Source organism: Salmo salar, chromosome 05, assembly GCF_965601325.2.
Source record: "Salmo salar chromosome 05, fSalSal1, whole genome shotgun sequence".
Classification (NCBI taxonomy): domain Eukaryota; kingdom Metazoa; phylum Chordata; class Actinopteri; order Salmoniformes; family Salmonidae; genus Salmo; species Salmo salar.
In genome coordinates, this window is record NC_138295.1 from 28,481,342 (window position 1) to 28,507,241 (window position 25,900).

Genomic DNA, 25,900 nt, shown 5'->3' on the forward strand with positions numbered 1-25,900 from the left:
GATGCCAATGCCAAGACAGTCGTTGCTGAGATTAAAATAAGCAGACATGACACTGTAGGCGTAATAACACTCCTTGTTTGCACTCTTGGTTCTTTAGCAACAATGATTTACATTGATACAGTGTGAACGCACAATAACATGACAGACACCATTAAAAGATACAGGTTACGTAAAGTTATAACATTGAATTTTGACAATTGCATGTTTTTTTTTTAACATAAATATGCTTTAAATTCAATACACTTCGATGTCCACTGGTCTTGAGGCATTTTTCCGTTACCGTTTCTTTCTTTAAAGTCTTTGGAAATGTATAGCGTCTCGCTTTCAAATGTGGTCTGCGACTTTGTGAGGTCATTACTGGCAGGTGAACAGATCACTGTCAGACTCCGTTTCCCATCATGCCACACATTGAATCAGTGTGGTCACAAGATTCATTTTCTCCAATGGGCCTTCAGATCAGATGTTTGTATGTAACTAAGCAACCTTCCCCTTTGATGCCTTTTGGCATCGTTTAAGCCCATATCTGACCTTTAGCAAGATGATATGCATATAATATGAAAAAATTGAGGGAAACCTAAAACCTGAAAAAATATTGTGTTGAAATGATGGGTACAGAAGTTACAGTGTCATTCGCTCCATCGCCACACAAAAGTCACACAAAAGTCTACCTCTCACACACTCCCAGTGTCTAAAACGATTCAACAAAAAACAGAAAAGCAAAAGACAACGAAGAAATGACAAAAAACACCTAGATGGTTTCAATCATACATTTAAGTCCCCGCATTCTTCATAAGTACCAATACATTTCCCATTTATCAAGTAACACCTTTTCAAGTAGATGTACTTCCTTTATCAGGTAAAAAATTAACTCTCCCATTAATATGGAGAATCAAGTGGGAGCCAAAGAAACATCAGGTAAAGGACACACTGACTGTTTGTCGCCTTGGTAGGTAGCGCTTCCTTCCTCAATACAGCTCTCTAGAGATGGCACCTCCGTCAAAGTGAAGGATTTTACATCTACGCGTTAGTAGTATGCTCAAGCACAAATGGACAGCAGTCCCACCTTTTGTTCCCTCGTGTTCTACCCCCCCTCCCCAACCTCCCTCTTTCATTCCTCCACCCATCCGTCAAATCATTCATCCATCCATTTGCCGATAATTCTCCCCATCTCATCAGTTCTTGGTCCTCGCGTTTCGTGTCCATCAGTCTCCCTTCTTTCTTTCCCTCTCAAAACGCGTCTACTGGGTCTTCCTGGCGGCTGCGGCAGCGGCTTCTGCTTTAGCTGCGGCGGCCTTCTTGGTTTTGTCAATGTAGGCCTCGTGGAAGAACTGGCAGAAGAGCACAAAGTAGCTGAGGTACATAAGCGAGGACCACACAATGTTCTGCACGTGAGACGGGCACTCCTGACCCTGCTGCATCCACGAGTACACCAGGTAGTTCACCACGCAGCCCACCAGCATCTGGGTGATCTGCGTGAGTGTGATGAACATGGCAAATTTCCTTGAGACCTTGAACCCGGCCGCCCTCAGGGCGTAGTAAGAGTACATGACGGAGTGGACCAGGTAGTTCATGGTCATGAACCAGCCGCCGCCAGCCACCATGTCCTTGTAGGAGTACCAGGAGTAGAGCAGAACAGTGATGTGATGGTACCAGTGGAGGAAGATGAGCTTCTGCTTCCGCAGCACGATGAACAGGGTGTCACCTGCATGGTGGGTGTGGAGAGAGAGAGAGAGAGAGAGAGAGAGAGAGAGAGAGAGAGAGAGAGAGAGAGAGAATGTAGTTACAATTGGAAAGGAACCAAAGCACACACCTTTACATAGCAAGTCATCAACTTCAGGTAACACTTATTACTAGCATTAAGTGCTATTTAAGCGTCATCTTCTAATACCCTCATGTTCTTGGTAAATCAGTGTTAAAAGATCATGATGGCAACATTTAGGAGTGATAAGACAAAGCGAGGACCCAAATAAATATTTTCAGTGCTCATGTTTAATCAAATTTAATCACAGATAAACGCACTGTGGCCTCTCAGAATTGTTATGCTGTAAGTGTCAACATAAAATAACAATATGTGTGAGCAGAGCAGTCTCCAGGGTGTATCTGTTTTAAAGCAGAGCAGTCTCCAGGGTGTATCTGTTTAAAAGCAGAGCAGTCTCCAGGGTGTATCTGTTTTAAAGCAGAGCAGTCTCCAGGGTGTATCTGTTTTAAAGCAGAGCAGTCTCCAGGGTGTATCTGTTTTAAAGCAGAGCAGTCTCCAGGGTGTATCTGTTTTAAAGCAGAGCAGTCTCCAGGGTGTATCTGTTTTAAAGCAGAGCAGTCTCCAGGGTGTATCTGTTTTAAAGCAGAGCAGTCTCCAGGGTGTATCTGTTTTAAAGCAGAGCAGTCTCCAGGGTGTATCTGTTTTAAAGCAGAGCAGTCTCCAGGGTGTATCTGTTTTAAAGCAGAGCAGTCTCCAGGGTGTATCTGTTTAAAAGCAGAGCAGTCTCCAGGGTGTATCTGTTTTAAAGCAGAGCAGTCTCCAGGGTGTATCTGTTTTAAAGCAGAGCAGTCTCCAGGGTGTATCTGTTTAAAAGCAGAGCAGTCTCCAGGGTGTATCTGTTTTAAAGCAGAGCAGTCTCCAGGGTGTATATGTTTTAAAGCAGAGCAGTCTCCAGGGTGTATCTGTTTTAAAGCAGAGCAGTCTCCAGGGTGTATCTGTTTAAAAGCAGAGCAGTCTCCAGGGTGTATCTGTTTTAAAGCAGAGCAGTCTCCAGGGTGTATCTGTTTAAAAGCAGAGCAGTCTCCAGGGTGTATCTGTTTTAAAGCAGAGCAGTCTCCAGGGTGTATCTGTTTTAAAGCAGAGCAGTCTCCAGGGTGTATCTGTTTTAAAGCAGAGCAGTCTCCAGGGTGTATCTGTTTTAAAGCAGAGCAGTCTCCAGGGTGTATATGTTTTAAAGCAGAGCAGTCTCCAGGGTGTATATGTTTAAAAGCAGAGCAGTCTCCAGGGTGTATATGTTTTAAAGCAGAGCAGTCTCCAGGGTGTATCTGTTTTAAAGCAGAGCAGTCTCCAGGGTGTATCTGTTTTAAAGCAGAGCAGTCTCCAGGGTGTATCTGTTTTAAAGCAGAGCAGTCTCCAGGGTGTATCTGTTTTAAAGCAGAGCAGTCTCCAGGGTGTATCTGTTTTAAAGCAGAGCAGTCTCCAGGGTGTATCTGTTTTAAAGCAGAGCAGTCTCCAGGGTGTATCTGTTTAAAAGGTTGCAGTTGTAAATGAGAACTTGTTCTCAACTGGCCTACCTGGTTAAATAAAGATGAACTATTTTTGTTTCGTTTTAAAGCAGAGCAGTCTCCAGGGTGTATCTTGTTTAAAAGCTTTGGGAAAATTTTTCAGCTTTGCTCTGTGAAATGGGGCCCACAGGGTACACTTACATCAGACGTCTCAGCTACAGGTTATACAGGAAAACCACCTAACAAATAAATGCAATGCATTCAAGGTGACCTTACCTCTTATCATACCATATCTGACTAATTGGTGACCCCACTGCTCGACAGTGGAACACTACCAGAGGATTCAGTCTGTGTGTGAGAGTGTGTTTCTACAGCATCATTCTCTCTCTGTCTTTCTCTCTAACTCTCTCTCTATGTCTCTAACTCTCTCTCTATAACTCTCTAACTCTCTCTCTCTCTAACTCTCTTTCTCTCTAACTCTCTTTCTCTAACTCTCTCTCTCCCATATGCCTCCGTGACAGCGATCAGTGCTTGGGCCAGCAGGTTTGTACTCCACCCAACCAGAGAGCGAGAGCCAGGCAAGGGGTAGGGGCTTCTATCCCCCTCCCTGTGCCCCTGAGAGGGGGCTCCTGCTCTGGGCATCGTACTCAGAACTGACAGGGTGTGGAGTCCCAGTGACGGCAGGACTGGGCAATAACAAAAGGGCCAAACAGGCAGAAAATGAATTCCCAGACACAAAAAGGCCAGACTCTGGGTACGAGGGAAAGGTCACTAAAACTAGGACCGGTTGGGGTGATATGACACCCATGTCTCTGAGGTCATTGGAGGACAGAAAATACAGATTCATGCCTAAAGATCCGTGTGCCGATCCTCGGGTGGATTCTTTCAGCCAATGAGAGCAGAGATATTGTCAAGTCCTGACCAGCCGCCAGAGCTGCCTGCCAGTCCGAAGCAGCCAGAGCCGCCCGCCAGTCCGGCGCAGCCAGAGCCGCCTGCCTGTCCGGCGCAGCCAGAGCCGCCTTCTGTCCGGCGCAGCCAGAGCCGCCCGCCTGTCCGGCGCAGCCAGAGCCCCCCGCCAGTCCGGCGTCGGCGGCGAGGGACCCCGCTCTAGAGGCGCCACCAAAGTGGGGTGAGCCAGTGGTGGAGCGGGATCTGCGTCCCGCTCCTGAGCCACCTCCATAGGGGGGATGATTGGGAAGGGTGGGGGTGTAGCACAAGAACCGTCGTTGACGGTGGCCACCCTCCCTTCCCTCCCTTTTAGTTTGGGGTTGTTTTTGTGTTTTTTTTTTGTTTGAGGTGCATTTCGGGGTCTGCACCTTTGGGGGGGGGTTCTGTCACGTCCTGACCAGTAAAAGGGGTTATTTGTATTGTAGTTTGGTCAGGGCGTGGCAGGGGGTGTTTTTCTGTGTGTTTTGGGGTTACATTCTATGTCCTTTTTTCTATGTTTGGTATTTCTTTGTTTTGGCCTAGTAATGGCTCTCAATCAGGGACAGCTGTACATCGTTGTCGCTGATTGGGAGCCATACTTAGGTAGCCTATTTTCCTTTGGGTTTTGTGGGTGGTTAATTACTGTTTAGTGTTTTGTAGACCTGACAGAACTGTTTGGCTGTCGTTTTCTCTTTGTTTATTGTGTTCTCAGAATATATATTAAATGATGAGCACTCACCACGCTGCGCCTTGGTCTACTCCCTTCAACAGCCATTACAGATATTTCATGGGTATTATCTCAACATACTATATGGCCAATGCCACAGTCTCATAAACCTTTCTAACCACAATGGACACTATGGACAGAAAAAGGCACATGTAAAACATATTGATGTATTATAGATAAGGATAGTAGTAGTAGCAGCAGTAGTAGTAGTAATAATAGTCGTAATAGCAGTAGTAGCAGCAGTAGTAGCAGTAGTAGCTGTGTTAGTAGTAGTAGTAATAGTTGCAGTGTTAGTAGTAGTAGTAGTAGTAGCAGCAGTGGTAGTAGTAGTAGCAGCAGTAGTAGTAGCAGCAGTAGAAGCAGCAGCAGCAGTAGCAGCAGCAGTAGTAATAATAGTAGTAGTAGTAGCAGCAGTAGTAGCTGTGTTAGTAGTAGTAGCAGTGTTAGTAGTAGTAGTAGCAGTAATAATAGTAGTAATAGTAGTAGTAGCAGTGGTAGCAGTAGTAGCTGTAGTAGTAGCAGTGTTAGTAGTAGTAGTAGCAGCAGCAGCAGTAGTAATAGTAGTAGCAGCAGCAGTAGTAGCAGCAGCAGCAGTAGTAGTAGTAGTATCAGCAGCAGTAGCAGTAGTAGAAATAATAACAGTCAACTTACCCAATTCTGGTGCTTTACTGAGCACAAAGGCGTAGGCCCAAAACTTGCTGACAGGCCCGTTGTAGAAGCTCTGATCACACACTGACTGCTTGAGCCCTTTAGTCATCAGAATGTATGTCATGTAGCTTCCAGTGCGAACAGCACCAAATATACTGGACAAGAAAGAAAGAGAAAGAGAAGGAAAGAGAGAGAGAGAGAGCGAGAGAGAGAATGGTGTAAGTGAAGCCCCAGGGCTCTGGTATACAGTCAAGCCCCAGGACTCTGGTATACAGTCTCTCTCCAGTCTCTCCTGCCACAGCAATGTTTGTGCAGCATCGTTGTTTGAGTTTGTAATTCTGAAAACTGGCAGCATGACTTCTTTACTCCAAACTATCCTGACTGTTCCTTTAAGAGGTAGCTATACCTAAGGCCACAAGATGCTTACAGTATGTGCATTGACTGGACCAGTGTTGTAAATGTTTGCCCTCTTACCTGAACACTGCGAGGGTGAGGGACCATAACACCAGCGGTTTCCTCAGATTAAATTTCTCCCTCTGTTTCATTACATGGCGGCCGCCTAGAATGCAGGCAGCATAGAGGGCTGAGAAGAGGAAGGACTTCTTCCTGTAAAGGAAGGATGGAGTTTGGTGAACATAATCAGGACTTACTAGCGTAAAATAGTGTAAGAACAGATGGCCTTAAATATACAGAATAAAATATACAGCAGCGCAACATTAGATCATGGTTGGGGTGGTACGAAAGCATCTGACAAACTTTGATTTTGGAGTAGACTACTCCATTACTTCCACACTGATCACCAGCTGATACACCACCGGGCCAGTTCAGATCTAATGAGCTACATACTGAAGTGCTCAGCATTATCATCTGAGGGGTTGGATGCTGAGAGGCCCAAAATAAAGTCTTGTTTCAAAGTTTTGTTTTTGTTTGGTCCCAGTGGGCTCAGAACGAGACTTGAGGTCTAATCAATCACATTTGGGTGGCTGATGATGTTAACTATAAACCAAGCGGTACCCAGAATTTGGGCTCCCATATGTTATAACCAAAACCCTAAAGATAACTCCCCCTTCTCCATTCTGCAACCTCAGCTTCATATGGTGACAACGGCACTATTTCTTGATCTTTTCAGCTGACTAGGTGGGTCTACAAGAACTTAAAACCAGGAGGTGCATTTTTTTTGACGTTGCTTCCCTGTGAAAAATGGCTGAAGAGAGGCAAAAGGAGAGCTTATCTAGGGTAATGATGATATATTGAGGAAGAAAATGTGGCTTGTCATTATGCTTGAGTTTTATAACTCTATGATAGCATAGGCTTTTCCTCTCAGCCTCTCTGCCATTCCCCCTGGCCAGATTGGAGTTGTCTTTTAATTTGTCAGGAATATTACCTAAAATCCCATTCATAACTCCACCTACTTTGCCCTGGCCATCATATAAAACTGTTTAAGAACTAATTCTCAGATGCAATATAGGGCTAAGTAAGATCATGCCCCCTTTCTTGTCAAGGCACTTCACCCCACATAGCCCCTATCATCTTTCCCTGAACCAGAGGTACCTAGCATATTGGAAGTAGGGAAGTTTACATTTGGGTACTATATCTGATTCTGGTTAGATCTACTGAAAAAAACTATGCAACATGCAACAATAGCAATGATTTAACTGAGTTACAGTTCATATAAGGAAATCAGTCAATTGAAATAAATGAATTAGGCCCTAATCTATGGATTTCACATGACTGGGCAGGGACGCAGCCCTGGGTTGGCCTGGGAGGGCATAGACCCAACCTCTGGGGAGCCAGGCCCAGCCAAACAGAATATGTTTTTCGCCACAAAAGGGCTTTTTTACAGACAGAAACACTGCTCAGTTTCAGGTGGCTGGTCTCAGACGATCCCGCAGATGAAGAAGCCGGATGTGGAGGTCCTGGGCTGGCATGGTTACACGTGGTCTGTGGTTATGAGGCGGGTTGGACGTATTGCCAAATTCTCAAAAACGACGTTGGAGGCGGCTTATGGTAGAGAAATTAACATTCAAATATTTGGTAACAGCTCTGGTAGACATTCCTGTAGTCAGCATGCCAATTGCATGCTCCCTCAAAACTTGAAACATCTGTGGCATTGTGTTGTGTGACAAGACTGCCCATTTTAGAGTGGCCTTTAATTGTCCCCAGCACATGGTGTACCTGTGTAATGATCATGCTGCTTAATCAGCTTCTTGATATCCCACACCTTTCAGGTGGATGGATTATCTTGGCAAAGGAGAAATGCTCACTAATAGGGACGTAAACAAATTTGTGCACAGAATTTGCAAGAAATAAGCTTTTTGTGAGTATGGAAACTTTCTGGGATATTTTATTTCAGCTCATGAAACATGTGACCAACACTTTACATGTTGCGTTTATTTTTTTGCTCAGAATATTTGCCTTGAAGAAACGGAAGAAATCTTCAAAAAAGGGTCTGCAAACAAAGTAAATCTAACATTATAGAAATGTAATAGATCCTAACTTCCTATAGGGAAACTCACTAGCCTGTGTTGACCAGAACTAACACTTCTGAACAACCTCACCAAGAACAATATCCTGAAAGAACATTACTGTTGTTGACAACGAGTATCCCCTTTGTGCAAAATGCAAATAATCAAACAGTTAGTGTGTTTGCTTGCAGGCTTGATAACTGATTGAACAAAGGACAAAGCAGTGCAGTGAAAATCCAAAGAAGCTGCTTTCACACAATGATAGCACAGTACAGAGCGCAGAATGACATTCTTGTTTCAAAGAAAATAAACAAGGGTGAAGAATGGAGAGAGTCAGAGTAAGCACCTTATAGTGAGGCAGAGCGAATTCCAGACGAGCAACAACCCACATTCCTCAGACAGTCTTCACAGCCAAAAAGGTTAAAGGTCACAATGATAAACAGATTCCTCAGAACAGTACAGCTGAAGCTTCAGAGATGTAGATACTAGGAAGTAGAGCACCAAGTACCCTGTTCACACCATCGAACCCAAACCAAACTGTGCCGGTTGTGATCTTTTCACGCGGTCCTATTCAGCACAGTTCCCAGCAACTATGGTGGATACTCAACCAGGTCAGCACAGTAAAGCTTGGTTTGGTTCAGCTTGGTTTGTTTCAGTAGTGTGTAAAGCCCTACAGAGTACAGTCTGAATGAGGTACAATAACATGGACTAAAACCCACTAAGGTCAGAGAAAACCTGGGGCATGGTCAAAGTTGACAAATGGGTTCGAGGGCTGTCTCTCTCCTTGCTCAATCGGGCCAGCTGTGGCTAAGCAATGCCTCCAGGAATGGAAATTAATTTGAGACGTCAGTGTGAATTCACATCATGCCTCCGCGCCTCGTAGTGCCTGCATGTGGCTAAAGCATTCACGTCGGAGCTTCAGTTAGGGGCTGGGGGCTGAAAGTGTCTCTTGCTGCCTCTCTATACCTAGGTCTAGGGGTCAGAGGTCATCACCTAGATGTTGATCTATGGTCAGTTTTGCATGTTAAAGACCGACTACCGTTAAAAAGCAATGAAACCCTTTGAAAACGGCCTATGTGGCATCAATATGAGTCAGAAACAGTTAATTGTTCAAAATACCTTTACAAATAGTAAACGTCACATAGAGCATTGAGGCTTCAAACAAAACCATGAGCGGGGACATATTTGGGACATATTTCCTGAAATGTTCCTATGCTTTAAAATGGAGTTGGAGGCCTTTTTCTTCATTATTATATTGTACCTCTCACATCCCTGAGAGCTATCCAACAGAGCTGCAGACTGCTCCATTTTGCCAGTCATCATCAGCATTCGTGGAGAGCAAGCCACCTCCCATGCATTCCCTTATCGCTGAGTGAGACTTGCTGGGCGGTGGCCGAGTCTGTACCAGAGCCTCTGCTGGAGCTAAGCAAACATTAGGGGCTGATCTAATGCTTTCTGATAGAGCGAGCAAAGCAGTGGCGGCCTGCCTGGGGATCTCATTCCCTTCCATGTCTGCACAGTGTATCAGGTCATCCTGCCAAACAGAGCTAGCTAGTGGCTTGAGCTATAAATATTATATTTAATATGAAGGAGGTCACAGAACTAATGACTGAGCCTGGTTATAATCATAATGTAGGATTGCACAATATTGTACCTGTGTGCATTTATTTTGGAATAATATGTCCCCTGGTCTAGGGCTTGTTTGAAAAATCATTGCAATAGGTATCTCGCTCTGTAAATATTTAACAGTGTAAGTGGCCTATTTCAGAGAGAGATTAGATAGGGAATGTGTGGACAGATCTCTAAACAAATCTTACCTGAAGACTTAAATCACACCTGATCATGATTCTGGACCATGGCAGGAACTATTTGACTCCACTTTTCTAATGCAAAAGGAGTCTTTCAATATTGATGGCTAGATCTGCATGCACCTTCTAATGGTTGGGCTAACCTAGTGTTAGCAGTTCACAATAACTAGGCTAGTCACACTTGTGGCCCTTTCCCTTCCCCTAGCTGTGTTGGTCAAAGCTGCTGGCTAACCTGATGTATATCTTGGATCTGTATTAGCTGGAGCAGGAGATTTCACCCCTTACGTAACACTGACTATAAGGATGAGTGTGTGTGTGTTCGGTCTGAGCGCTGCCTTCACAGTAAAGCAACTCAGTTCAGGGTGAATGGCCTTGTCTTTTGGCTTGCTTTAGTTGTTTGTAGGTTGCACAGTAGCAGTGGAATCAGTTGTGGCGTCAAGGCATACCCTTGAGGTACACCAAACTTTCGGTTCTGTAACAAAGTGCTACATAAGGCCAAGATATAAATAAGCCCTGGATATAACAGATTAGAGAGTCCAGTAAGAACCACCCTGATGCCCGATGTCCACCAGATGCATATGCGTTTTGTTTTGCTGGATGTCTATCCTGCATTTTCCGTGCTTGATGCACACGTGCTTCTCTTTTCAACTTGCTAAAAGCTAGCTAGTTGGAGTCTGTGTGTACCTCCGTTTGTACCACTGCACGGTAAAGCAATGCACGAGTTGAAAATATTGAACACATGCGGTATACAGAACTCACCGCCGCCTAGTACGGCACCCCCAATGTAGAGCTGCAGACAGCTCCACTGACAATGAATGACTTCCGCCGGAATGCAAAGAGTTTGATGCAACTGGTGGCCTTGAGGCGGGAGTCTAATTCAGTGGTGAACAGAGAACTATAAGTCTAGAACTGGACATACAGCAAGAAACATCATTGTTACATCATACAAAGCCTAACACTAAAAAGTGTTACCTCTGGCACTAGTGTTATGATACAGTTTAAAACATTTACGGCAGTCTATTCAATGGGAAGAATGAGTTTGATAATGATACATTAAAATGTACACTGTTAGTTACACTGCCTATTTCAGTTGAGCTGATAATAACTGTACAACTAGGCAAATTATTTTGTTTGGCACTGGCAGATAATCGTTTCAGCTTGTTAAGGGATTAAAGTGTAATGGTGAGTGGCTGGTTTATTTATAGTAGGAAGAGAATGAAAGCTTTAGAAGGTTTGAATGAGACCTATTGCATTTTGCCAAGTGTAGATCATTAGCGAATAAAAATATGCAAGGTGAGCAGTGCAAATTAGATGTATATTTTACTTGAGCAAATGAAAAAACACATTTAATTTCATTCACTGGCAGGTTGAAAATGAATATCTGCCTCTGCAAAAGCTGTTTGATGAAATACAATGGAATGACTGCTCTTTCCTCTGTCTGAACCCTGACTCTCAGCTGACACTTTGACAAGATGGCAAAGTCACCCCACATCTCCCTCTCTGTATCCTCCATCCAGGTGAACTGCTGGGTGACAACATCAAGCCAGAGGTAGGCTCTGGGTCGATGCAGTCAGCAGCAATCACCATCATCGCATCCTATCCTTCTGGGAAAAGCAGCATGTAAAACATCCCTCCCAGTCGACACCATAACTCATTGGGGACCAGCTAGCTGGCCTAACCTTTGCGAAAGGAAAATTCTAACCTTACTCAGAAAGTCACAATCAGTGACGATGTAGTATTAGCTACTGAGGGGAGAGGAAGGTTCCTTAGGAAGTTGGAATGTGATGGCAAGATAATACTGGGTATTGTCCAAAGACTAACCCTAGGAACTGCTGTTGGTCTGAAACAATTGGATAGATAAGCAATGTGTGTTGCAGTTCTTGACAAAAACCGGTGTGCCTGGCACCTACTACCATACCCCGTTCAAAGGCACTTAAATATTTTGTCTTGTCCATTCACCCTCTGAATGGCACACACACACAATCCATGTCTCACTTGTCTCAAGGCCTAAATATCCTTCTTTAACCCATCTCCTCCCCTTCATCTACATTGATTGAAGTGAATTTAACAAGTGACATCAATAAGGGATCATAGCTTTTACCTGGATTCAACTGGTCTGTCAATGTCATGGAAAGGGCAGGTGTTCTTAATGTTTTGTATTCTCATTGTATGTCCACGCAGTAAGCTAACATGGTATCTATCCCATCACGTTTTGTAGAGGTCTACAGCTCTTCCTTCAGAATTGCATGAAACAACTGATCCTACAATGACATGCAATCATCCAAGAGGATGGTGTCCGATTGCTTGGAAGTCCACTGAGGGTTTCAACGACTGAATACACTACACAACCTGAGCAACCATCACTGACTCTGAGAAATGGTGACGTCTGTGGGGTCATTGACTGGGAATGACTCAGCAGGTAAATGGAATATATGTGTACTTCAGTGTCAGGCAGCCACAGTGTGTCGGACATTGACACCAGCCAGCTGTACTGTAAGTAGACAACATTATGGACTGATCTGTGTGTTGTTTGGATACTTGCTGGCACAGAGCCATACACTCATACTTACACTCTTGGTTACACAAGCACACACACGGGGGCATACACACACAGGGGCCTACACACACACACACACACACACACACACAGGGGCCAAGGCCGTAACTACATATGAGGACACCGAGGTCCGGACCTCTGTAATGTTTTCTAATTAGAATTTTTTTAAATAATACAAATATATATTTTGTACACAATCATAAAAAAATATATAGATCGACATCTAAATATTGCTCCCAGCGTCAATCAGCTCAGAACGCTTATATTCTTGATCTGACTGAGTTCAAGTTGCGCCTGCCTCTTTGCGAATGAGTGGAATCAAGAATAGTGGTGTGTTTGTTATGTTCGCCTGCCTCCCCCGAATTTACCTTTAGCAGCACATTCACCACTCTCTCAAACGGCTCTCTCAAACGGCTCTCTCAAACGGCTCTCTCAAAAGGCTCTCTCAAACGGCTCTCTCGCAGCACAGGCAGAGGGAATTAGACATGAAATGAACTACCCTAGCAGGAGTCGGTTCAAGCAACCAACCAGAGAAGATTCTGACAGTGTATTTGTGAGATGCCGGACAAAATGCAATTTTTGAAACCGTCCTGCGACTCCTGCCGTGTCTATAGACATCCTCCAAACAAACAATAAACGGCTCTCGGAGAACGAGTACACAACTGGTAAATAGTCGCTTAGAGATGGCAGTCAGTCAGGTGGCTAGCTTCCGGCAGAAACTTATATTGCAGTAACATTGAAGGGCTCCGGCTATGTATTAGCCAGCTAGGATGAAGTAAGAAGCTAACATTAAACGGAGTCTACCTCAACAGGAGTAAAAAATAGGCTACTAAGTTCTCATAATACCTGGCGAGGCTGAGGCAGGCTGCCATGCATTCAAGAGGAAGCAGAGGAGACAAAGAGCGAGAGGAAGCAAGTAGAGAGAGAGAGAAAGAGAGAGAGAGAGAGAGAGGTTATTACAGTGGTTCCCAAACTTGGGGTCAGGGCCCTATGTGGGTTCCCCTGAGAAAATCTGTACTAATCTTAACAAGTTAGGACATTTTTTTTTACATTTAACTCAACATTAAATTACTTCACCAATCATGCAGTGCAGATAGAGCAGCTTGCAATGGAGAAGGCAAGCTATAGATCAGTGAGATGTTTACATGCATGACAGAAAGACAAGAGGCAACTGAAATTTTGCGGGTGGGGAGAGAGCGAGTGAGGGTGGAGGAGGAGGCTTGACTTGAAGCACTGGGCATCTTGTTATGACATGCATCATTTGAATTAGGCCCACAGCATTATACCTACGGAGGAGCGGCTTCTACGGAGGAACTTTGAATGTCTTTCAATTTAAGAGTTTATTTAACGTTGGACCAGAGATAGCTAGCTAACTAACAAGCTTGTGTGGTCAGAGCAGCACCTGAATTAAAAACCCGTCTTACATTTTTGTAGTCAATAAATCCAATGTCAACTGTGATAACAGAAAAAAAAGCACTATTAAAACCTGTGTTGTGATAATTGTGTTGTTTGCTCTATAACCTGTTTGTTCATATGTCTTGACACTGTGATATATAGAACGAAGGCTGAGACAATGAGAAGACACCGTGGCAGAATAAATTAAACCACACCTTGGTTCACAATACTGGAGAGCAACTACTGTCCAGTGAAGCCCGCAAAGCATATTGCATGTAACAAACAGTTACATGACCTATAGCATGGTCAAGCAAGTTAATGTTTCCGACATTTTCGGACCACTAAATAACTTTAAAAACAAAACCACGGAGAGTTACAGCAAGTCGCAAAGAAAACAGGAGCTGCCTCCACTATTCCAGCACCATTTCCACATTTCAACATCATCAAATCACCTCTGCTTAGTCTAATACAGTGACAACTAAAAGATACCAAAACAATTTAGTTCAATCAACGTAAGCTAACTATGATGTGGCTGTCCATTGTTCTGATTTGTGTCTGTGTCTCTCTCTGTGTGTGTGTGTGTGTGTGTGTGTGTGTGTGTGTGTGTGTGTGTGTGTGTGTGTGTGTGTGTGTGTGTGTGTGTGTGTGTGTGTGTGTGTGTGTGTGTGTGTGTGTGTGTGTGTGTTCGTGCAAATAGAAAAAAACATATCTCACCCTACAGGTAGAGAAATGCCAATGCCATCCTTCTCTCTTTCATGTTGCCTAAAAGGTCTATGACTGTCATACAGTACACATTTGTATTTTTTGTTGTCCTAGGCTACCTGGATAAAATGCTTGCTCGCTAGCCTTACTTCCTTTCATGGGAAACATTAGCTAGTTACATATTGAAAGGCTGGTCATGGCTCACATCAACACCATTATCCCAGAAACCCTAGACCCACGCCAATTCTCATACCGCCCCAGATCCACGGATGACACAATCTCTATTGCACTCCACACTGCCCTTTCCCACCTGGACAAAAGGAACACCTACGTGAGAATGCTGTTTATTGACTACAGCTCAGCATTCAACACCATAGTGCCCTCAAAGCTCATCACTAAGCTAAGGACCCTGGGACTAAACACCTCCCACTGCAACTGGATCCTGGACTTCCTGACGGACCGCCCCCAGGTGGTAAAGGTAGGCAACAACACAACATGGGAGCCCCTTGGGGGTGCATGGTTAGACCCTCCTGTACTCCCTGTTCACCCACGACTGTGTGGCCAAGCATGACTTCAACACCAACATTAAGTTTGCAGACGACACAACGGTGGTGGGCCTGATCACCGACAACGATGAGACTTGGCAGTGTGGTGTAAGGACAACAACCTCTCCCTCAACGTGATCAAGACAAAGGAGATGATTGTGGACTACAGGAAAAGGAGGGCCGAGCACGCCTCCATTCTCATCGCCGGGTCTGTGATGGAGCAGGTTTAGAGCTTCAAGTTCCTTGGTGTCCACATCACCAACAAACTATCATGGTCCAAACACACCAAGACAGTTGTGAAGCAGACAGGACAACGCCTATTTCTCCTCAGGAGACTGAAAAGATTTGGCATGGGTCCTCAGATCTTCAAAAAGGTCTACAGCTGCACCATCGATAGCATCCTGACTGGTTGCATTAGAGGAACCTTAAAAATTGCCAAAGACTCATGCCACCCTAGTCATAGACGGTTCTCTCTGCTACCGCATGGCAAGCGGTACCGTAGAGCCAAGTCTAGGTCCAAAAGGCTTCTTAACAGCTTCTAACCCAAGACATAAGAATGCTAATCAAATGGCTACCTGGACTATTTGCATTGACCACCCTCCTATTTATTATTTTTTTACGCTGCTGCTACTCGCCGCTAATTATCTATGCATAGTCACTTTACCCCTACCTATACGTACAGTTGAAGTCGGAAGTTTACATACACCTTAGCCAAATACATTTAAACTCAGTTTTTCACAATTCCTGACATTAAATCCAAGTAAACATTCCCTGTCTTAGGTCAGTTAGGATCACCACTTTATTTTAAGAATGTGAAATGTCAGAATAATAGTACAGCAAATTATTTATTTCAGCTTTTATGTATTTCATCACATTCCCATTGGGTCAGAAGTTTACATACACTCAATTAGTATTTAGTAGCATTGCCTTTAAATTGTTTAACTTGGGTCAAATGTTTTGGGTAGCCTTCCACAAACTTCCCACAATAAGTTGGGTGAATTTTGGCCCATTCCTCCTGACAGAGCTGGTGTAGCTGAGTCAGGTTTGTAGGCCTCCTTGCTCGCACATGCTTTTTCAGTTCTGCCCACACATTTTCTATAGGATTGAGGTCAGAGCTTTGTGATCAAATCAAATCAAATGTATTTATATAGCCCTTCTTACATCAGCTGATATCTCAAAGTGCTGTACAGAAACCCAGCCTAAAACCCCAAACAGCAAGCAATGCAGGTGTAGAAGCACTCCAATACCTAGACTTTGTTGTCCTTAAGCCATTTTGCCACAACTTTGGAAGTATGCTTGGGGTCATTGTCCATTTGGAAGACCCAAGCTTTAATTTCCTAACTGATGTCTTGAGATGTTGCTTCAATATATCCACATAATGTTTCTCCCTCATGATGCCATCTATTTTGTGAAGTGTACCAGTCCCTCCTGCAACAAAGCACCCCCACAACAAGATGCTGCCATCCGCGTCCTTCACGGTTGGGATGGTGTTCTTCAGCTTGCAAGCCTCCCACTTTTTCCTCCAAACATAAATGGTCATTATGGCCAAACAGTTCTATTTTTGTTTCATCAGACCAGAGGACATGATTTGCACTTTTCGCCCCAAAGTACGTTCATCTCTAGGAGACAGAACGTGTCTCCTTCCTGAGCGGTATGACGGCTGCGTGGTCCCATGGTGTTTATACTTGTGTACTATTGTTTGTACAGATGAACGTGGTACCTTCAGGCATTTGGAAATTGCTCTCAAGGATGAACCAGACTTGTGGAGGTCTACAATTTTTTTCGGAGGTTTTGGCTGATTTCTTTTGATTTTCCCATAATGTCAAGCAAAGAGGCACTGAGTTTGAAGGTAGGCCTTGAAATACATCCACAGGTACACATCCAATTGACTCAAATGATGTCAATTAGCCTATCAGAAGCTTCTAAAGCCATGACATAATTTTCTGGAATTTTCCAAGCTGTTTAAAGGCACAGTCAACTTAGTCTATGTAAACTTCTGATCCACTGGAATTGTCATACAGTGAATTATAAGTGAAATAATCTGTCTGTAAACAATTGTTGGAAAAATTACTTGTGTCATGCCCAAAGTAGATGTCCTAACCGACTTGCCAAAACTATAGTTTGTTAACAAGAAATTTGTGGAGTGGTTGAAAAACGAGTTTTAATGACTCCACCCTAAGTGTATGTAAACTTCCGACTTCAACTGTACATATTACTTCAATTACCTCAACTAACCTGACTAACCTGTACCCCGCACATTGACTCGGTACCGGTACCCCATGTATATAGCCTCGTTATTGTTACTTTATGTTTTTACTTTTGTTTATTTAGTAAATATTTTCTTAACTCTTATTTTTCTTAAAACTGCATTGTTGGTTAAGGGCTTGTAAGTAAGAATTTCACGGTAACGTCTACACCTGTTGTATTAGGCATATGTGACAAATAAAATGTGATTTGATTTGAACTTCCATCCTCTCAGTCCAGAGGCACAATGTATGAATTTATGGTTGGATCAGAATCAGCGTTATAATCACTGGCCAGTACGGAGAATTAAGTTAAGTTCAAATCCCTATCGCCATCCATGGCTAATTTAGGAAAGGGACAATTCAAGCTAGCTAGTTAGCCACCGGAGGACAACAATACAACGAGATGCAACAATTCAAGTTGTTTCTGTCAATGACATATTTCTCGCAATGTGATGTGATAGGAGTGAAGCCAAATCCAAACTGGCTTCCCTTGACACTTTTTTATGTGTGCCAGGTCAATTCACAGTTGAGCTCACTAAGTTAAGCTCAATGCTAATTGGCTATTATTTTATTTTAAAAATGTTCAAGGGAGGCCAAATGCTCACTGGCTTCCCTTGCATTTAATGCAACAATGTCATACTCTTTTTGACCAGACAGCATCAGATAGATGGCCTACACATACAGAGACAGAGGGGAGCTATTTTGCTCACTCGGATGCTTTCTCCGGTGAGATACATTCAGCCTCTTGCAAATTGAAGGAAAATTATGAAACACAGAGACACAAAATATAAATTATGATATGTTTTTTCTATTCCATTTTTTAGGGAAGCCTTGCTTCCCTTGGCAGCCATGAACACACACCACTGTCCCTAACTAGCATTGAAAAAGTTAATCTATTCTTCTATAATAAAAAAATCTCTCTCCCTATCTTCTGAATCACGCTTGTAACATCAGTAGGCTACTGCTATGCTTCGGAAGGGGAAAGGCAGGTTGCCTAGACACACACACACTGGCAAAGATTTTCAGCTGGCAGGAAGACACTGGAAGAAGTTTCTGATTGACAGAGAGAGGGCTTTGCATAGGAACTTTTTTTCATCTTTTGTGGGACTGGGAAAAAAATTCCCAGAACTAAAATAATGTTATTAACTGGTTTAAAATGACGGTTCTGTTCCGGAACAGTATACTGTAGATCACTTTCATTCCCGGTTCTGATTCTGTTCCTTTAAAAATGGTTCTTTTTCAGTTTTCGGTTCTGTTCCTTGAACCAGTTCCAACCTCTAGAAGAGGGTGGTCTGGTGCTATAGGGTTTGAGCCCGGAGGGAATGTGATAGTTAATAACGCTATGCTGAGCAAAAACAGTTCCTTGCTAATTTTTTTTCTCTCACTGGGCAATGTCTCATCAGGTTTATACTTAAGACCACACAGAGAACAAACAGCGTCCTCTTTATAAACCTCAAAATATTGAGACATTTGAATGTACAATTATTTTCAGTTATAGCCACATCGTGCATTCTATTGCCACTGAACGGTGATCTCAAAGTGACCTTGTGAATTAATCTGTTTAATGTCAAACCATCATCAAAATGTCACAGTGCCACTTTGTTGACTAACTCCAAAAGAACAAGTGTCTGTTGCCAAAATGCTGTATGTGCCCAGGACTGAGATTCTTTGTTTGTTTCAACATCATTTGTCAATGTAAGTCAAAGTAAACTGTTGTTTTAAGGTTGAAATTTTAACCACAGAATTATTTCATCATGGTAACCAAATTTCAACATAGGCAATACGTAAAATTTGTACCTTTATTAAAACAACGTCAGATCATTATATCCACTATCAGAAAAAAAACTATAGGCTGTTCAACACCTACTGGAAAATTGATCTATCTACAGCTACCATTTGGTCACTAATCCAGGGTTTTAACCAAGCCCTGTCCTCCTTAGATATTATATTTGTCACTATTACGATGTGCTATTATGAGAATGTTTGTTGAGACATCTCTTAAAAACTAAATAGATTCACTGTTGTTATCCAAGTCATTCCAAATGAAATGGGACAATACTTTATCACTCATATATCATAAATGATACTATTTTAGGTCATCAACGGCTATTGTTCCAATTCAACCCAGAATTCAACTAAAATAGACAATACAATAGGTCTAAGGATTTAAGCTCTGGTTGGCTCTGGCCATGAATGTGGTACTCATTTTAAGGTTGAATGTTACTTACTGTTATTTACAGTATAACATTGATACGTTGGATTCACGTCTCCATCTCAATCAAAAATCTAAGTTAAAGAATCGGACTAAATCAAATCAAATTTGATTTAAAGTGCATTTAACTTTTGATTTGATCCTATTCTTTAACTTCGATTGTTGGTTGAGATGGAGACGTGAATCCAACATATCAATTATTAATTTGTAGAAAAACTGGAATTAAAGACAGACTAAGTCAGTGGCACAGATGGAACTATCCAAGCTGAAAATAAATCCCCTTTAAAATGATGATATTTGGTTGTGCTGACAACCAAACATAATTCAATATTACTTTTGAAATCACTTCTGAAATACAATAAATAGCCTATTAACTTGTCCACAAGTTAAAGGGATACTTTGGGACTTTGACAATGAGGGCGTTTATCTACTTCCCCAAAGTCAGATGAACTAGTGGATATCATTTTTATGTCTCTAGCATCCTAGTAAATATGCACAGACTTCCTAATGCTAGTTAGCATTGATGCGCAAAACTACCTCTAACCTCCTTCATAATGGACACAGACATAAAAATGATATCCTTTAGTTCATCTGACTCTGGGGAAGTATATACAGTGCCTTTGGGAAAGTATTCAGACCCCTTCCCTTGTTCTACATTTTGTTATGTTACAACCTTATTCTAAAATGGATTAAATAAAACATTGACATCAATCTAGCACAATACCCCAACAAAGCTAAAACAGGTTTTTCGAAATGTTTGCAAATGTATTAAACATTAAAAACAGAAATACCTTATTTACATAAGTATTCAGACCCTTTGCTATGAGACTTGAAATTGAGCTCAGGTGCATCCTGTTTCTATTGATCATCCTTGGAGTGTTTTTACAACTTGATTGAAGTCCACCTGTGGTAAATTCAATTGATTGGACATGATTTGGAAAGGCACAGAAACTTCCAGTAGGACAACCATCTCAGCAGCACTCCACCAATCAGGCCTTTATGTTAGCGTGGCCAGACGGAAGCCACTCCTCAGTAAAAGGCAAATGACAGATTGCTTGGAGTTTGCCAAAAGGCACCTAAAGGACTCTCAGATAATGAGAAACAAGTTTCTCTGGTCTGATGAAACCAAGATTGAACTCTTTGGCCTGAATAGCCAAGTGTCACATCTGGAGGAAACCTGGCAGCATTTCAACATTGAAGCATGGGGGTGGCAGCATCCTGCTGTGGGGATGTTTTTCAGCAGCAGGAACTGGGACACTAGTCAGGATCCAGGGAAAGATGAACGGAGCAAAGTACAGAGAGATCCTTGATGAAAACCTGCTCTAGAGTGCTCAGGACCTCAGACTGGATGGAATGTTCACCTTCCAGCAGGACAATGACCTTAAGTACACAGCCAAGACAACAAAGGAGTGGCTTCGAGACAAGTCTCTGAATGTCCTTGAGTGGCCCAGCCAGAGCCTGGACTTGAACGCGATCTAACATCACTGGAGAGACCTGGAAATAGCTGTGCAGTGACGCTCCCCATCCAACCTGACAGAGCTTGAGAGGATCTGCAGATAAGAATGGAAGAAAATACCCAAATACAGGTGTGTCAAGCTTGTAGCGTCATACCCAAGAATCAATCAAATGTATTTATAAAGCCCTGATTACATCAGCCGATGTCCCAAGGTGCTGTACAGAAACCCAGCCTAAAACCCCAATCAGCAAGCAATGCAGATGTAGAAGAAGACTCGAATCTGTAATCGCTGCCAAAGATGCTTCAACAAAGTACTGAGTAAAGGGTCTGAATACTTACGTAAATGTGATATTCCAGTTTTATATCCAATCATATTTTATATTTGAGATTCTTCAAAGTAGCCACCCTTTGCCTTAATGACAGCTTTTCACACTCTTGGCATTCTCTCAACCAATAACATTGATATAAGCCACAATCTATTTACAATATTAAAGCTGATCTACACCCCCCCACCCCACCCAAATAAAAAATAAATAGATGAAAATAAATTATAACTCAACCAAAAATACAAGTTAAAGAATGGGATGAAGCCAGTGGCTCAGATGGAACTATGCAAGCAGTAGATACATCTCCTTTAAATGTTGATATTTGGTTGCATTGTCAACAAATACAATTCAATACTACTTTTGTAATACAGAAAATAGCCTTAAATTAAGGCTCTTACAAATTACTGTAACATTCAACCTTAAAATGAGAAACACATCCATGGCCATATTGAGGTTACTGTAACTATAAAGGTATTCTTATGTAATAATATAAAGTGTGCATGTTCAAGATAGCATGCATAGGTGGTCGCAGGTCTGTGGAGATCTTCACAATTGCTGTAATAATCTGCGCAGAATCTCAAACAGCATTGATCACTTGCACCATGTACTTTAAATGTAATCTCAACTGCAATCAAGGTCATGTGGTTGTGCTATTAGATGAAGCACAGTGATATCACAATCTGTTGTGTAAATAAACAAAATATCTGACATTGTATTCCCATTTGAGTGATTGTAATCTCATTGATCAACATCGCACCCAAATATTACCCAATTATCCACCTTGAAATGACATGGTGTGCCCAGTGGGAGATTTTATAAGTTCACTGAGTCTCAACCAAAAACATTTGTCCTGAGGGGGAGGGTATTTGCAGGAGCTAATGGCAAGTGAGGGTAGTTTAATTAGCAATTATGTGAGGGTAGCTATATGCTGTTTTTCAAGTTAAGCACACTGCATACTGCCCCCTGAAACCGAAGCAGTGATTTGAAGATCAGATGTCATTTCCAGACATGCTGAGTCAACCATGACATTTTTATCCCATTTGGATTGAACACCCCAATAGCAAAGAGCAAGCCTTGTTATAACAATGAGGCAAGGTTTGCATAAGCTTGATTCTTTGCAGTCATTCCCAAAAGAGCTTATCATCTGTCCTCACTTTCCCCAGGGGTTTTTTCCTCGCTGGACTAAGGTGCACTTCCTCTGAGTTTGTTCGTACTGGGAGCTACAGAGGCCGTCCCTGCAACTATTTCATCACACAGTAGTCAATAGACTACAGCAGCCTAACATTAAACCTTTCCTCTATTTCCCATTGGTGTTTGGTAGGCCTCAACATACAGTATCCCATTCAAGAAATGTGATGAGAGAGAGAGGGAGGTCACCTGCATTGTGAGAACACATGCTTCAATTACAATGCTGTAGAGTTTGAAAGTGTTGTTTTAATGAGTACATGCATCAGAAAGTGCCATTATGGTATTTTGTTTCATTGAGGTTAAAGGCACTTGAAATGTGCCAGAAAACACCCATGAAGCAATGCATTGTTATTGTATCTGTACGGCAGAGAAAGAAACAGGTTGGTTAACATTCAATTATTATTTTTCTCTTTAGGAGTTTATGCTGAAGGGCTGCACCTATTTACAACTAAGTTGACTACTCTATAACATATCTCTCAAAACATGTTCATACACTTATTGTGTAATGTCAATTTGGGCGAATATGACTAACCACTCATGGATGTGTGCAGTGGTTATTTCCTCTCAAAACCATGCGATATGGTCTTGTCAGAGCAGACATCCCTGCTGCAGTGCAAACGCTGCCCAGAAGAGTGGGCACAGATCATCAGCTGCGATGTGATTGGCTAGCACTCTGTCAGCAGACATCATAAGATCATTTCTATTGGTCAGTTGGTAGCACCAACTTATGGGCAGCTCCTGCACAATGTTTCCACACGCTTGATTCTGAAAAGGGACACATTTGGACTTCTGTTAAATGGCCCTTTTTAAAGAAGTGTTTAATTGAAACAGAAATGTTTCTGCTATTACAAATTACCACACTTCTTTTTGCTATTTCCTAGTTGTGTAGCCTACCCATAAATCAGCATGTGGCATTAGTGAAGGCTCCTGTTGCATTACAAATGAGATTTTTACCTGTCTATTGAAGGTTTTCAACAGGTATAAATACTTGAATCATTATTTAAGTCAGTTTATAACCAATGCATAATTGGTAACCTCCCATAGGCTATTACAATGGTAAACTCAGGAGACTAATTAGACACTGATGGTCATGGATAACAGTCAATTATAAAAATGATGATTTATTTCCTAGACACTTACAGGTATTAGTAGGGTGTGATTGCAGATGGAGCATAACCTGAGCATAACCTGATTATGGCGGTGCTCATCACCGGCATCAATAGGCATTACCAAGCCAAGTTTTGTTAGTTTGCTATTTATTCAGTCTGTGGTGGATATATAATGCTCTTACCCTGTCTTTGGTGAGCATATGTCTATGTTAAGGGTTTGGCCAGAACATGAACATATAGCCTATCCAGGCAGTGATGTTATTTTGAGTGTTTGCCTATAATTTGGTCATCTTTTCTTTAGGAATGTGTTTATAATGGTTAGCACCTTAGACATATAGGCTAGGAAGGTTATTGCCACAGGCACTGATGCGCTCTGTGTCAATGAATGAACACGTTTGTTTAGTTATTCTGTCTGTTTGGCCAGAGAAACGAGACTACAGACTCCAAACCGGTATGGTGTGTATTGTAGGTCTAAATGTAATCCGTTTTTGGAGCGCAACGGACTAGATAAAATAGTATGCTAATAAACGAAAGGTCTACCTCTGTCAACTCTCGGCATGTGGTATTTATTTCATTCATAGCGTACCGGTTGTAATACAGGGCTATTGGGCAGCGGTAAATGTAAGAGGATGGAATTATCTGGTCAGCAGACAGATAACAGTAGCGCCGCATCACCTTGAATACCTGGAATCTGATGCCTAAAATAAACATTCTACATAGGCAAATCACTGAAAGTCACATCAGAAGGCAAGGAAATTATAACGAGATGTAGCCTAATAATAGAGTGATAGGTTCAGTTGGTAGGCTATTCACCAATGGGCACTTTCTTGATTCATTGTAACTAATTCACAGCCAGGCCTGCATATGTTGTGAATAGGGTAGGCTACTGTCTGTGTGCGGATGATCCTCTAGCAGCTTTATGAGAAAGATGTTATTATAGGAAAGCCTAAGCAGACCACAACATACGCTATTTGCAAGCTTAACGTTAGCAGCATCCAGAATCTGCTATTCTTATTCATTCATTTCCTGTTTCTATTAATAAGATTATGAGGAAATGGTGTCACATATACACAAACAATCCTCCCCACATCAATATGATATTTCATAGACTATATCTACCAGTTTTCTTGCATCCATCGTATGGCTTCGTCCTCGTTGAACTGTCTCTCAAATTCGTACTCTTGTAGCGCCAACACCGACATGTTCACTGTGCGCTTTCCTGTAAACGGATACAAAGTTATATTCTAATGGGGTGTTATATTTAACTGGTTTCCTCTTTATCTCTCTATCTCATCTACACTCCTTGTCTTGCATCGCTCTTGCCACTGCCAAAAACTATCAAACTGAACGCGAACGTCCGACTATATGACAGCTCGAGCCGGCATAGGCCCTCTCCACCAAGGAGGTGGATTCACGGTCCTAAAGCCTGAGATGCCGCGTTTGTTTTGCAAGTAGACTGTCACTGTGATGCCTCGTTCACGTTAACCATAGGGAACCCCGTTAAATTGCGCAGGATGCCATTCATTTAAATGGCGACGTCCACAACGAAGTGGAATCGCAACTCCCCCGTGCGGTTGAAGGCTCTGCTGCGAGAAGGACGCCGCACACTTAATTTTTCCAAACTTTGCATCATCTTCAAGCCAGCCAGAGTCCGTGGAAGAACAGGAAGTGACCAACCACAGAAAAATATGAAAATGTGTGGTTTTTGGTGATGGCTTTATGGGATAGCTAGCAACTTGTAAACAATAACCCATTCTAATAGGGTACTAACGTTAGGGGGTAACTAGCCCGTCGGGTAGCTCGTTTGGGTACTTACCAAATACTTTCTCTGACTGTCACTGTTCTTGCTCAACAAAAAAAAAATCCTGTCTTCACAACTTTTGGACATATTTCAACAAAACTATTTTGTGGCAAGTTTATCACATTTTTTGAAAATTTGAAAAAGTTATAGATATACCGATCTATAATTGTTTTTTAAATGTTCAAGCCTTAAGATAAATAATCCTCTTGTTTCCCTAGAAAAATGTAGATAACTTTTAAATAATGTTGGATGAGTGTTTTGGGGGCTAGTTACCCTTTTACTGTTATGAATGTTTCTTAGCACAGTTAGCGCTAGTTTATGCTAACTTGCTAGCTAGCAACTTCACTAGCAGTAAATGCTAGCCAGCTAACTAGTTAGCATAAGCTGCTAGAAGTGCTAGCTAGCAACCTTACTACCAGATCGTCTGAGGTAAAATACATTAAAAAGATAACGTAACTTAATTTCAGTTGAAAATTACTGATAGTTTTGCAGTTAATCTTACTTTATTGCCTTTTAGTTATTTTACACAGCATTTTATGTCATATAGCTAGCTAGCTAGCTATGTTTTTAAGAGAGAGCTTTTA

General features: G+C 42.3%; 1 protein-coding gene across 1 annotated transcript; it reads right to left on the bottom strand.

The window, feature by feature from the left end:
- Positions 1-1,093: 1,093 nt before the first annotated feature.
- On the bottom strand, positions 1,094-24,877 carry elovl6 (ELOVL fatty acid elongase 6). The gene is made up of 4 exons (XM_014199189.3): positions 24,635-24,877; positions 5,981-6,112; positions 5,510-5,661; positions 1,094-1,702 (listed from the first exon to the last, which is right to left on the bottom strand). Exons 1-4 carry the CDS (start codon positions 24,715-24,717, stop codon positions 1,239-1,241), a joined length of 831 nt encoding a protein of 276 aa, XP_014054664.1. The 5' UTR covers positions 24,718-24,877; the 3' UTR covers positions 1,094-1,238.
- Between the last annotated feature and the right edge of the window lie 1,023 nt (positions 24,878-25,900).

What these genes read in the sequence shown, in the direction of transcription:
- elovl6 (XM_014199189.3), bottom strand. Translation starts at nt 24,717, where the DNA reads ATGTCGGTGTTGGCGCTACAAGAGTACGAATTTGAGAGACAGTTCAAC. An exon ending in CTCACCCTCGCAGTGTTCAG is followed by an intron (nt 5,662 to 5,980) that starts GTAAGAGGGCAA and finishes TTTCTTGTCCAG; the next exon opens with TATATTTGGTGCTGTTCGCA. An exon ending in CAGTAAAGCACCAGAATTGG is followed by an intron (nt 1,703 to 5,509) that starts GTAAGTTGACTG and finishes CCCACCATGCAG; the next exon opens with GTGACACCCTGTTCATCGTG.